Source organism: Rosa rugosa, chromosome 7 (genome assembly GCF_958449725.1).
Source record: "Rosa rugosa chromosome 7, drRosRugo1.1, whole genome shotgun sequence".
NCBI lineage: Eukaryota > Viridiplantae > Streptophyta > Magnoliopsida > Rosales > Rosaceae > Rosa > Rosa rugosa.
Window position 1 is genome coordinate 41,166,234 of NC_084826.1, and position 12,292 is coordinate 41,178,525.

Genomic DNA, 12,292 nt, shown 5'->3' on the forward strand with positions numbered 1-12,292 from the left:
CGAAGCCTAAAACAATGTACTTTGCACATCTGACTGAAGTTTTCTCAAGTATACGATCCGATTACGCTCTTGCCCTTTAAAGGTTTTACTGAAGAAAAAAAACTTAGGTTATTGGTTGACGGAGCGGATCGACATCATAACGTTGACGGAATTTTCTAAATTTTGAACCCGAATCCTAAAATAATGTACTTGGCTCATCTGCCAGAAGGTTTTCCAAGTGTATGTTCTGCCCGAATCCTAATTGAATGACTGATTAGTCAAGCCTCTAGACCTTCTAGATTTATGTGACCTCTACATCTTACATGAGCATTTAATATACTCATTTTGAAGATCTTCTGCAGCATCAATTTGTTCTTTTTGGTAGATGTTCTTTGTGTTCTTTTTGTCAAATGTCGAAATGACGGCGGATCTGGTTAATTTTTTTATAGAGTACCTATTAATACGCTATAAATAGATGGGTAATCTCAAATTTACCGATTTCCAGTTACAAATTTTTAGATCGCACAAAATCCTTATGTACCTAGTAAAATGTGGTCTAACTTGTTTATTAGGTGTATTACAAAATTATACCTTCCAAGAGCAACTTGGTGGAGGAAGCATAATTTATCAAAATTGGCCGTTGGATGTTATCATGATAAGAAGATATGGCTAGGGTCAAAATTTCAGCTATTTTTGTCGTCGTTTGGGTCTCGATCTATTAGGTCAACTCTAAACCCTAAGTACCACATAAAACTAATATGCTCATAACCTGTCCTTCGCAATTTATTTTTTCTATATGTCTGCTCTCACACTCTCGTGGACATGAGCTATATAAACTAATTTAAAAATTTCTAGAAGTTTATCTCCTCTTCATATAGCTCCTCATAGGGAAGTATAAGTATATAAAGAGTTGACCACTTCGTCTGATGTCGAAATGACGGCGGATCGGGTTAATTTTTTTACAGAGTACGTATTAATACGCTATAAATAGATAGATAATCTCAAATTTACCGATTTCTAGTTACGAATTTTTAGATCGCACAAAATCCTTATGTACCTAACTTGTTTATTAGATGTATTACAAAATTATATCTTCCAAGAGCTTGGGTTATCTTTCCTTTTATGGTTTGTGAACTCATCTGTCCCTTGATGTTTATGGGCACCAAGTTCATTTTATTTTTTTGTAATAAACTAATAATATAGATGAAATGTTAAATTGTGTTTTAGTTATTAGTTGAAGCATTCATGTTTTGGAATTGATACAATAATTTCTTCTTGCCTTTGTTGCAGGTACTTGAGATCTCTTATTGTTGCTCTTTTTGAAAATTGCCCTCGATATACATCAGAACTTCAGAAGGGGAAAATGTAGTGTCATGAAGGAATTGGAATTAATAGCCATGTTGGGATGCATCTTATGTATAATAAACTGCTCCAATCCAAAAACGAATTTTGAGAAAGCAAATTCCGACCAAATTACGTCATGACAATTTTGTAATGTTTTTCCGCTCGAAATAAAAGCCTTTCTAGGAATGTAAAGAATTTCCCCGTAAATCATTCTAAGTCACCACTTGAACTATGAACCAATTTTGTGCTTCTAAGCATCACATTGTTGAACTTGAGAGTGTTGAAAATAATTCTCTTCTTTTGTCAGATTCCACAGAAACATACCCTAAAAGAAACCTTTGCAAGGGATGACAATCACTGATAGATCTTCATGAGTCTAAATGTAAAAATATAGCACCCGTACACCATTATAATTTCTCATCCCAGGGATGGCCCGCCAACAAAACATTTCCCTAGTCACAACCACAAAGCTTGGTAAAAAACGTAAAACATGAGGCAAAGATTGGAACTAGGAAGTACGTCTGCATAGCTCCTATAATCTTGGCAAGAATGACAGATTCAATATGGGACTCTGCAAGTGTCAAAAGCTGGTTTAAGCATCTATTCCATCTAGGAAGTACTAACTAAATATTTCAGTACATGTGCTAAAATTCAGTTCATAAAAGGGCACTCATGGCAGCAGATTTCACACGTTTTTTTTTCTTACTTATATAAGTGAAAATCTGGAAGTAGATATCAAAAGTAAGTTAAAGATATATCACCTTCTCATACATCTTTATGGCTGGTGTGTTTGATGCTCTCACAAAAAGATCAACAAGGGGTTTAACTCCAAGCCAAGCTGGAAGACAAATCTGGTTTGAGTCCATGCAAACACCCATGGAATTGCCCGAAGATGTCCAATTCCAGTAGAGCTCTTTCTTCTTGAGGGGCAGCTTCCTATGTTGAGGAAGCCAAGCTCAGCCTGGGGTAGCAACTTCTTCTACAATAAAATAAAAGCACATCTGACGCAAGTCGAGCTTTCATTAATACCATCCCAAAGGTAGCAACTCTTCGGATCAAATCAGCAAGCCGACCATCAGCACAGAGAGAGAGAGAGTTCTACAAGTTCATTTGATGTGTCATAATACTCCAATAGATTAATATCGCAAGGAAGATCCTCTAGAAGAAGCTCCAATCGTCTTCTACAAGTTCATTGAGAGAGAGAGAGAGAGAGAGAGAGAGAGAGAGAGAGAGAGTTCTACAAGTTCATCTGATGTGTCATAATACTCCGAGAGAGAGAGAGAGAGAGAGAGAGAGTTCTACAAGTTCATCTGATGTGTCATAATACTCCGATAGATTAAAATCGCAAGGAAGATCCTCTAGAAGAAGCTCCAATCGTCTTCGTGTCTTCATAAGCTGTAGAGAGAGAGAGAGAGAGAGAGTTCTATAAGTTCATCTGATGTGTCATAATACTCCGATAGATTAAAATCGCAAGGAAGATCCTCTAGAAGAAACTCCAATCGTCTTCGTGTCTTCATAAGCTGTACCCATAGAACATACACATATCACACCCCAATCCCGGGGTATGACTTAAGGGGTTCTCAAGTAAGAGAAAATGTGAATAAGACCAAGATCGATACAATCTTAGCCTAAAAGTATGAAGTACTTCGGGATGGACTTTGATTTGAAGAAAGAAATGTAAGTAACATTAAACCAAATGACACTATATGTTAATCAAGCAACAAAATACATTATCTGAACTTGAAAACTATAGATGAAGAACTGAAAGCTGATTCAATAGAGTTATAACGAAAGGGAGACATAAGTCGGCTGGAGAGTTAAAGCATGAACAACTTAACTTTGAAGATTTACTAAAACTTCATTTCTGTAGCAATGAACTTGAAACTTTTCAGACTAAAAGTAACCATGTTAAAGAAACACATACTAAATTTTCAAGAAAATCGGAGTTCGAGAAGTAAGGGAAAAGATGGATGCAGATAGACTGAACTGTCAGGTTTTAGAAAAATATTGCAGCAGCAAAGTCAACTTAGAAAATTCACCAAAAAAATTCATTGCAAGTCCAAATGACAAGAAATCAGTTTCGAAACGAGCATTGGGAAATATAGTTCAATATACACAAAAACCAGAGGTTAAATAATTCAAGTGGAAGTTCAAATCTCAACAGAAATTCAAAGGAGACATTTAGAGTGCTGGAACTTTTCCAAATGCAGACCAAATTTGGAAAAATCACCGAAAATTCACTACACATCGAAATAAGACGAAACTTTCCAGATCCTTTGTTAACTAACAGAAAAGAAACATGTCAAAATTTCAGAATATTTGGAGGCCAATATGTTGAGAAACAGAAATACTGAAGAGGGCTATGCTGCAGGGCAGTTTTTGCAAAATTCCAGTTAACTGACTTTTCTTTGGGAAGGAGCTACGGGTTCAAACTTATTTTGTTTTGGACGAAACTTGTTTGGAGAAAGTGTTGGAATGTCCAATTTTAAAGAAAACACAGCTCAGCTGAAATCAATATTGAAGGATGAATAAAAAATTATGCTGAGATATAACTAGAGATTTCAAAAGCCAATATGGTGTCTTTATGCAACACTTTCACTATCTGAACAGATGATACACAATCATATAAATTAACTCAATCAAACTGAAATCATGAATCTAGTAACTGACCCTCAACAAAGTTAAATTCATTACCTAAGCTGAACGGTTCATTTTCAAAATCCCCTAGGCTGAACTGTTGTTGCCTTAAGGTTACACTTCAATTGTGTCAAATTTGGTCTTTTTTCTAAATTTCTCTTACTTGAGAACCCCTTAAGTCACACCCCCCGGGTTTGGGGTGTGACAACACATATATGCATAAGTAACATAACAAAAACAAATGACTGTATAATCATTCCCTTTCAATCAATCTTCTAAACAAGCAAACATTGTCAAATAAACAAGCTGTTCCAGAAAAAGGGTGGTACCACCCCAAACCAGCATCACAAAAATATAAATCAATCAAGCTTAGCTATGTATCCGCTATCGCTAACAACTTGCTTGACATATTCAAAGAAAATAAACATACCTTGTCTTTTTATATTACCAAGAACATGCAATTCTATGAGTAATTGCATATCTCTGAGTGGGGGCTTAATTTGGCTCCAAAAGCTTCTGGAAACTGGACCTTCCAACCTGGGACTCAGCAAACATTTTCCTTTTGGCAACGAGAGTAGCATTACGAAGAGAGTTCTGGGATGGAGACTTTGCTCGCTATTGGAGATTTTGGAGATTCCGGACCATCCTATCCTACCAAATGAGAGATAGTATAAAGACTAAGACAACATATTGAGTTACCTAGAGTTGGAGTATCCTATCCTAATCAAAACCATCCGGATAACAAGAATGAGAGAGACCCATAGTCGGAGTCGGAGGTAATTAGGCTGATTGGTTTGCTCTCTCTCTCTCTCTCTCTCTCTCTCTCTCTCTCTGCTTTTAACCAGCTTCCGTTAAGGGGAAGAGATAACTCGAATGACAGATTAGCGAGGCAAATGACTTCAATAGGAACCTGGGTTTCCGAAGGGAAAATACTAGAAACCGCTCCTCATTTTACCATCACAGCACAAAACTTACAATTAACAGACTTACCAGTCAACAAAAAATCAGCACTCTTTGTGGATCATAATTGGCCACGTTAGAGACTTACCTGACAAAACTTTGTTTTGATTTTTTTCAGTAATTAATCTGGTACAGTGGTATGTGTCTACCATTTGTAAGGGAGAGATTCTGAATTTGTCTCCCGTATCAGTCGTGGCTTGGTTCTTTTTTTGGTCAACGAGTATGAGTTGTATGATTAAAAAAAAAAAAAAAAAAAAAAAAAAAAAAACAGTTGTCCTAATGTCAAACTTCTTAGGCAGAGGCACCCTTAAAGTGAACAGGGGTGTGGGTAGCTGCAGTGGTATTATTTGCATCTAATTTAAATATGTAACAAACAAAGGCCTATGAGGAGGGAATTCGAATAGTTATGAAACAAGAGAATAGTATAGGGTGCATTGCTTATAAAACCACGCATTAAAGAGAAGACAGCGAGTGCGCCTAGCTGATTTGAGAGGGAGGTTCAAGAGCCTTCACGGTCTCATACACAGCTGAGAAGTCAAGCTCTCCAAGCCCCATGCTTCTAGCCTTCTTGAATGCCTAAAAACATGGCATATAGGATTTTTAGTTCTCATGTCCAACAAAAGCCAAAAGAAACAAATAAAATGAGATAGTTTCAACGTAATACCACAATAGAGTAGCCACTAGTGTGTTTTGGCATTTATGCATTTGAAATAGATAGTGTTGAATTCATTTTATCTCCTTGGACTTTACACCTAAAATCGTTTATGCCTTTGATCATGCAAACCCTTATACTTTTCAATTTGATCAATCACAGCGATTAATCAAATAATTCATTAACTTTTTTCATGAATTGCTTACTTGACCAGTCCAATCGGGCTAATTTTTAGCCTTGAAGTAAATAGTGTGTTTCTTGAGTGATACAAAGCTAAAACTAATTACCTCGCAACAATTCATGAAGAAATTGATGGATTATATCTAACTTGGTTATGAGTGATCAAGACATTAAATTGGAAATTCATGGACATAAAAGATTTTGAGTGTAAAGTTCGGGGTAAAATGAATTCAAATAGAGATATACTTTGATCAGGGACAGGGAGTACGTAGGCTAAATTAGCTGAACTTCGATATCAAATCTGTGTTCGTGTGGTGTTCATTTACTATTGACATTAGTTTGAACAGTCCAAAACGGAGAAGCTCCCCTACATTGTAGTGATGTGACCCTCACAAAATCTCACTTCTGCACAAAGCAATAGCTTCAATGAAAAATGGGTAGGCTGCTCACTACTAAGCTGGTATATACTACACATTTTCTCCGTCAGAAATTTTGGATCTTAACTTTCTTTGTTCACCAAAATAAAAATTGGACTGAGAAATCATGTGTATGATCTGAATTTAAACAACATATAACACTGAGAACTAACACACTATCCTATAGGCTCCGAGAAAATCACATCGGCTAGAATGTGAGATGACATGTGACAACTCTGTTGTATGTTTTCAATTTTTTACAGTTGCGGTCAGAATTTAAAGATCAGTCTCAGCCTCTCAGGATATTTAAATTATAAGTGACTGGAGACACTTATTTTTCACTAGGTATTAACACAAAGGCCACGAAGAAATGAGGTTGAGAAATAGTAAAATTGTGAGTGGTTCAAGAAGCTATTCTCAAAAAGAATGAAGAGCGTGTATTACCTCATTAGCTGCAGCAGCTACTGGCATTGATACAGCAGTTTCATCCCCAAGGGAAAGAGCTAATCTCATGTCCTTCTGCTGATGTTTCAAAGGAAATGCAGGTGAATGACTGCCCTGAATCATAGTGGGTCCTTTCAACCTAAACATTGGATTTGCAATTCCACCCAGATCCTGCCAGAAATTAACTTATCACCACTAGGGGCAAACCTGAAGGAATAAAACTCAACAATGCTAAGATGACGGATCCAATACTGGTAAACGGAATTTCAACTGTTACTCACCAAAACATCAAGAAGAACTGAAGGATCCAGTCCACTTCTACCAGCAAGAACAAGTCCCTCAGAGAATGCATTCATCATACTGCAGTGGAGAGAACACCATCATAAATACCAGAAATTGCTCTGATTATGATCAATAATGTTGATATTCACTAAAGAAAATTGATATATACAAATGTACATATTACAATACAAGGGTTAAGTTGGGTTATTATGACAACTTGCAGGGGATTGTGGTCTTTGGCCCGTGTTATATGAGAGTTTCATTCTTGAAAAAAATCAGAAACTAATGCATTAGGTCAATATCAAATTATATTGATAATCTATTAGTGACTTTTTAATAGGGAAACAAATAAACATCTTGACATTGCCAAAGCGAGAGCTTATCCATCAAAGAAAAGAACTCATGTTAAATGCAAATTGGTTAAAACACTATGACTACAGACTGCATATGATCACATGAGATGAAAAACTGAATCCTAACCCTCCAGAACACTTGAAACTCACATGATTATTACAACTTTAATAAAACATTAAAACTCGAAGGCCCTCAACCTATGCCAAGTTGGCCAACAGGCCTATATATTCTTGAAAAGGTATCAATATATGTACATATATAATGTTCAGGTGAAGGGTGATAAATACCAAACCAACAGACCTATTTTTCTTAAACTTCTTTTTTATCTTCCTCTTCCTCTCTTTGCTCCTAGTCTACAAAGTTCAATGCAACAGGGAATACTGCTTTTGAGCTTCCACACTCTAACACATCAGCGTATAAAATATCCCTACTAGCAGATATGCTCCCCCATGTAGTTGCTATAATGTTTCTACCAAAGAGAGCTGCAAAAATGATTCTCCATCGTATTATGCATCATTTCTTTGCAAAAAGGAACCATTACCTGCCCATTATCATATTCACAACAAGTTTCATTTTAGCTCCATTTCCAACCTGCCCCAAGTAGAAAGACTTCTTTCCAATGACATTAAAAGCTGGAAGCACTTCCTCATACAATGCCTACATTTATAAATGAGTAAGATGCTGCAGCAATGTAGAGATAAACAAATCTGTAACTCACACCAAGAATTAAACATACAAGGAGGCCTATTCCCAAATTAAACTATAGTTATCAATATTTGGATTTAACACAGAACAGATGATATAATTATATGCAGTCTATAAAGCTTTCTCACTTTATGAAAAGGAATCAAATGGAAGTAATCATTAAAAAACAATGTCAATGCTCCAAATTCTGCAGCTCTCTGGCCACAGGCAAAGGAGCTGTGATAGTCTAAGGAGATAATTTTTATTTTTTACATTACTTCATCCTTTTTCTCTTTTGCGCCTTAATTTCTCTTTCTTTAAATTGAAGAAGCCTATAAAACATTAAGGTGTTTCTTGTGAGTCAATTTAATCACATAGCCCAAGTTGCATGCTTACTTTGTATTTTGAAGGTAGGGGGTGTTAGCTATAATCAAATAAACAAAGCCCAAGTCCTGAACTAATACAAGTAGTAAGTAGTAACTTTATACATTCCAGGACTCTAAGTAAAGCTTTAACATAGTCTTCTATGGATTCCAAGATAAACTATGCTTTACTTTTTGAGCAGCTACACAGTTTTTTTCTTTTTTTCTCAAAAAAGAATCTTTTATTGATAAAAATAATAATAATAATAATAAAAATAAATAAATAAATTAACACACACACACACATTCAGGAAGCACAACTCGAAAGAAACAAAAGAAAAAGGAAACAATTAGCGGCCACAGGTCGCCAGCTTCAGACAAGTAGCTCCCTGCAGCTTCCCAAACGGTTAATAGTCATTTGAGTACTATTGTCAAATTTTTTGATGTTGGCACCAAAGTGCCAGATTGAGCACATTTCAGGTACAGTTTATGATAAAACCCCCAAAAAACGGTACCTTCTTTGTGCATGTGTGTGTGTCAACAAATGTTTCTACAAGAACATCAAATCTGTGTTGTCATAATTGAAGCCAATCAAGTTTTCCCATAAAAAAAAATAATAATAAAAAACATAAAAAATAAAAAAAAGGTAAAGGCCTTTCGGCCCAATTACATGTAGCTAGGAGTATAAAGGATAATGCAATGGAGCTGAAACCATGTAATGTAACGAAACAAACTACAAGTTGTCCATCTGTATGACAGTTACCTGCTCCCCAGCTGCAAGTATAACTAGTTGACCATCTTCTGCGGGCTTTTTGCTACCTGAAACAGGCGCTTCAAGGAAGTAACCACCTTTTTTTGTAATCGCCTGTACATCATTGGTAGAAACCCAACTGATATGTAAAAAATATTTCTCTGATCATACCTTTTCCTATTAAGTTATTCGGTTAACAAGCCACAGCATGATTCAAGAAGGTATATACAAAGGAAACTGCATCGGAACACTACAGTCATATATAAAGTATTACTATTTTGATGAAGCTTGAGAGAGTGTGTTGCCTTCTTCAAATGCCACTGATTAAGTACTTTAATGCGTTTCTTTTCAATTTCAGTATATGCAAACAATATTCCATAAGTGGGAAATTATTACAAGAGATGAAAGCTAATGCAAGAGTTAACAACTCTAACCTTTCTTTCTGGCATGCTCACACTCTAATCCTACTGCTTACCCTAATGTCAGAGTCTCAAGTTCGGTAAGAAAACTAGTAAAGAAACTTATAGAATGCATCACACTCTCTTTTAACTCTATAAATATAATTGAGAGATAGCATTCTTGTTCTTCAATTCTTTGCCAAAACCAAACTGGTAATTCTTGGTTTTCGTCATCTTATAACATTTACTTCATCAAGTTTAACTTCATTCATGCATTTAAATTTAATAAATACTGTTGCCTATAAAACTTGGTAGCCCAATTCTCATTCCCCAACAACTTCATGACCTTGCACAATTCTTAGAGATGTACCTTCCTACACCTCTAAATCATCAAATACAAAACATATCTGCTGATTCAAACTAATCCTGCATCAGTCAACAACTAGAGATAAGAAACATTTTTCATGTGAATTAACTATAAGATTCATTTCTCATGAAAATTCTAGCATGGTAGACAAGCAATTTTTTATAGGTATTTCGTGATTTGAGACAATTATCTGGGAATAATGATCACTACTTCCTCATACAACTTCAAACCTCAACATGGATTTTTTGGCAAACAAATTCTACTAAAGACATAAATAAAAGCATCTTAGTTCTGTTCTCTGGCAACAGTGTGAAGTGAAATTCTATTTTGTCTAGTTTTTTTTACTAGAATACGTATAAATCTATTATTTTTTTGGCAGTAATAGGCCAATAAAGCACCTACATCTAACATACTTTTGTTTTACAAGCTCACATAAGCATTTTTAAACATTCTTACAACATAGATAAAAAAAAATATGGATATCTGTTTTAGACTTTTGTCCCAATAATGTGTAACTTATATGTAATATATTATTTTTCAGAAAATTTACACGTTGACAAAAAAAAGGTGAAGATTGGAGAGAGAAAGATAGAAAATTTTTTGGCTAGGCATTGTCCACTAGCCAAATATAGGCAGGATAAAGAACGTACTAACCAATACTAAGATACCATAAATTGAAGTCTGAAACAATCTGATGAATGCAATATTTGTAGCAGAAAAGAAACAGAGGAAGAGAAATAGGATTGGTATGTAACTCAAACCTCACTAATCTTTGAAGAAGTACCAGCATCAACTGTAGACATGTCAATGTAACCTTTTCCACCAGAAATATGCTCAACAATGCCATCCTTTCCAAAAACAACCTAAGGAGTTTGCATTTTGATAAGTAAAATCAAGTAAATGAAGTGTCAAAATACCAAAGTGAAAAATACAAACCTCAAGAGCAGCTGAAGGATCAGATAACATTGTAAAGGTAAACTTGCACTTCTTAACTACTGCTGCGGGGGATTCTGCGACAGAAGCACCATGCTCCACGAGTTCATCGCACTGCAATTGAAGTGTTTGTTGGAATATGTGACAGAGGTTAGTCTAGCTCAAGCTCTACTGACCATGTAGCGTTTTTGGTTAAGAAAACAGATCTACATTGAGCTCTCAGTGGACCAAAAAGATCAGAAATATAAATGACAACTAAGATTGGAGTTAGATTACAGGTTTTGCAATGAGTTATGTATTAAATTACTCTATTTTGAAAAGCTTACATATTAATTCACAAATTTTAATCCCTCAGAGAATTGGTTGATTGGTCTTTACTTGAACAATTTTCAGCATCCTGCTCAATTGCCTGGGTGCATTCTACATGATAAAGGTATTGACTCACCATTTAAAACAAGGAGACTACGGGTATGCACATACAACATAGACACTATAGGCGCCTTAGTTTTATATGAGACAACCTTAAGATAATACCAGGAATTATGTGATAAACTTTTGATTTACTTGGTAAACTAGAGGACAGAAACCCAGAAACACAGAAAACGGACAGAAGCACTAAACTAGGACTGAAATCCCAGAAACATTGTTATGGAGACTACAGTCGAGATCGCTTACTCTTATGCAGTATCATCAACGCTATCATTTTTAAAATATGGAATTTTTAATATTATTATTGGCACACACATAAGTACAAATGGCTCAATGATTCTCAATTATCATGATAATACTTGAGCTTGGCAGCTGACATTTAAAATCACTATCATCGGTCAACAAATATTCAGAGCACAATAGTTGATAGTACCTTAGAGAGGGTCCTGTTCCAAACGGTAACTTTGAAGCCATGGCGGAGAAGATTCAAGGCTATGGCTTTTCCCATTATTCCAAGCCCCAGGAAGCCTACCTCCATCTTCTCTGTCTCCCACCAAAATTCTATAACACAAACGTATAAACTCTATCATCCACTAAAATATACAAACATTAAATGAGAAGAACATTGAACAACTCTTCCGATAGTTACAAGAAAAGAATTGCTACCGATTATCCGAGAGTAGTTGGTTGACGCCGGCAGCAGTTTGCTCCTGTCGTTTTGTGAGAGGATTGATGCGTTCTACTTCAATTAGAGCTTTGTCCTCCTCACATCCCACCAATTTGGAGCCCAGCCCACTTGCTGTCCTCCACGTTGATCTGTTTCTACATATTTTTTTTTCTTTTCTTTTTTTAATTTTAACGATCTGAAGCTCCTCTTTTTCATATATTACCTTTACTGTGTTAAACAGCGACAAACGTGGCCCGTGGCCAACCATTGTACCGATACTGTCCCAACTTAACCACCCGTTAGGTGTTGGGTTTTAATCACAAAAAGTTTCTGTACAATTGGGTGAGATCCACCCACTTATAAGTTATATTTTATTTGTCACTTTTCCAATGTGGGATCTTTATTCTCCAACACGCCCCCTCATGTGCAGACCTAGAGTTAGGTCTGCACGTG

The 12,292-nt window shown here is 35.8% G+C and overlaps 1 protein-coding gene and 1 long non-coding RNA gene across 2 annotated transcripts; both read right to left on the reverse strand.

Moving 5' to 3' along the window:
- Positions 1–1,511: 1,511 nt before the first annotated feature.
- On the reverse strand, positions 1,512–4,384 carry LOC133720377 (uncharacterized). Its single transcript, XR_009851821.1, has 2 exons — positions 2,085–4,384; positions 1,512–1,894 (listed from the first exon to the last, which is right to left on the reverse strand). It is a non-coding gene; the product is annotated as an uncharacterized LOC133720377 (long non-coding RNA).
- Positions 4,385–5,227: 843 nt separating this feature from the next.
- On the reverse strand, positions 5,228–11,987 carry LOC133720376 (glyoxylate/succinic semialdehyde reductase 1). The gene is made up of 9 exons (XM_062146638.1): positions 11,839–11,987; positions 11,606–11,733; positions 10,747–10,857; positions 10,572–10,673; positions 9,058–9,159; positions 7,790–7,905; positions 6,894–6,972; positions 6,613–6,783; positions 5,228–5,496 (listed from the first exon to the last, which is right to left on the reverse strand). The coding sequence occupies exons 2-9, from the start codon at positions 11,708–11,710 to the stop codon at positions 5,398–5,400; spliced, it is 885 nt and encodes a 294-aa protein (XP_062002622.1). The 5' UTR covers positions 11,711–11,733; positions 11,839–11,987; the 3' UTR covers positions 5,228–5,397.
- Between the last annotated feature and the right edge of the window lie 305 nt (positions 11,988–12,292).

Bases quoted from the DNA above. Each gene is read 5' to 3' on its own strand.
- LOC133720376 (XM_062146638.1), bottom strand. From the start codon at position 11,710: ATGGAGGTAGGCTTCCTGGGGCTTGGAATAATGGGAAAAGCCATAGCC. The intron at 7,906-9,057 runs GTAACTGTCATA...TTATAAATGTAG, and splicing joins TACTTGCAGCTGGGGAGCAG to GCATTGTATGAGGAAGTGCT. The intron at 6,784-6,893 runs GTGAGTAACAGT...AATTTCTGGCAG, and splicing joins CAGTTCTTCTTGATGTTTTG to GATCTGGGTGGAATTGCAAA.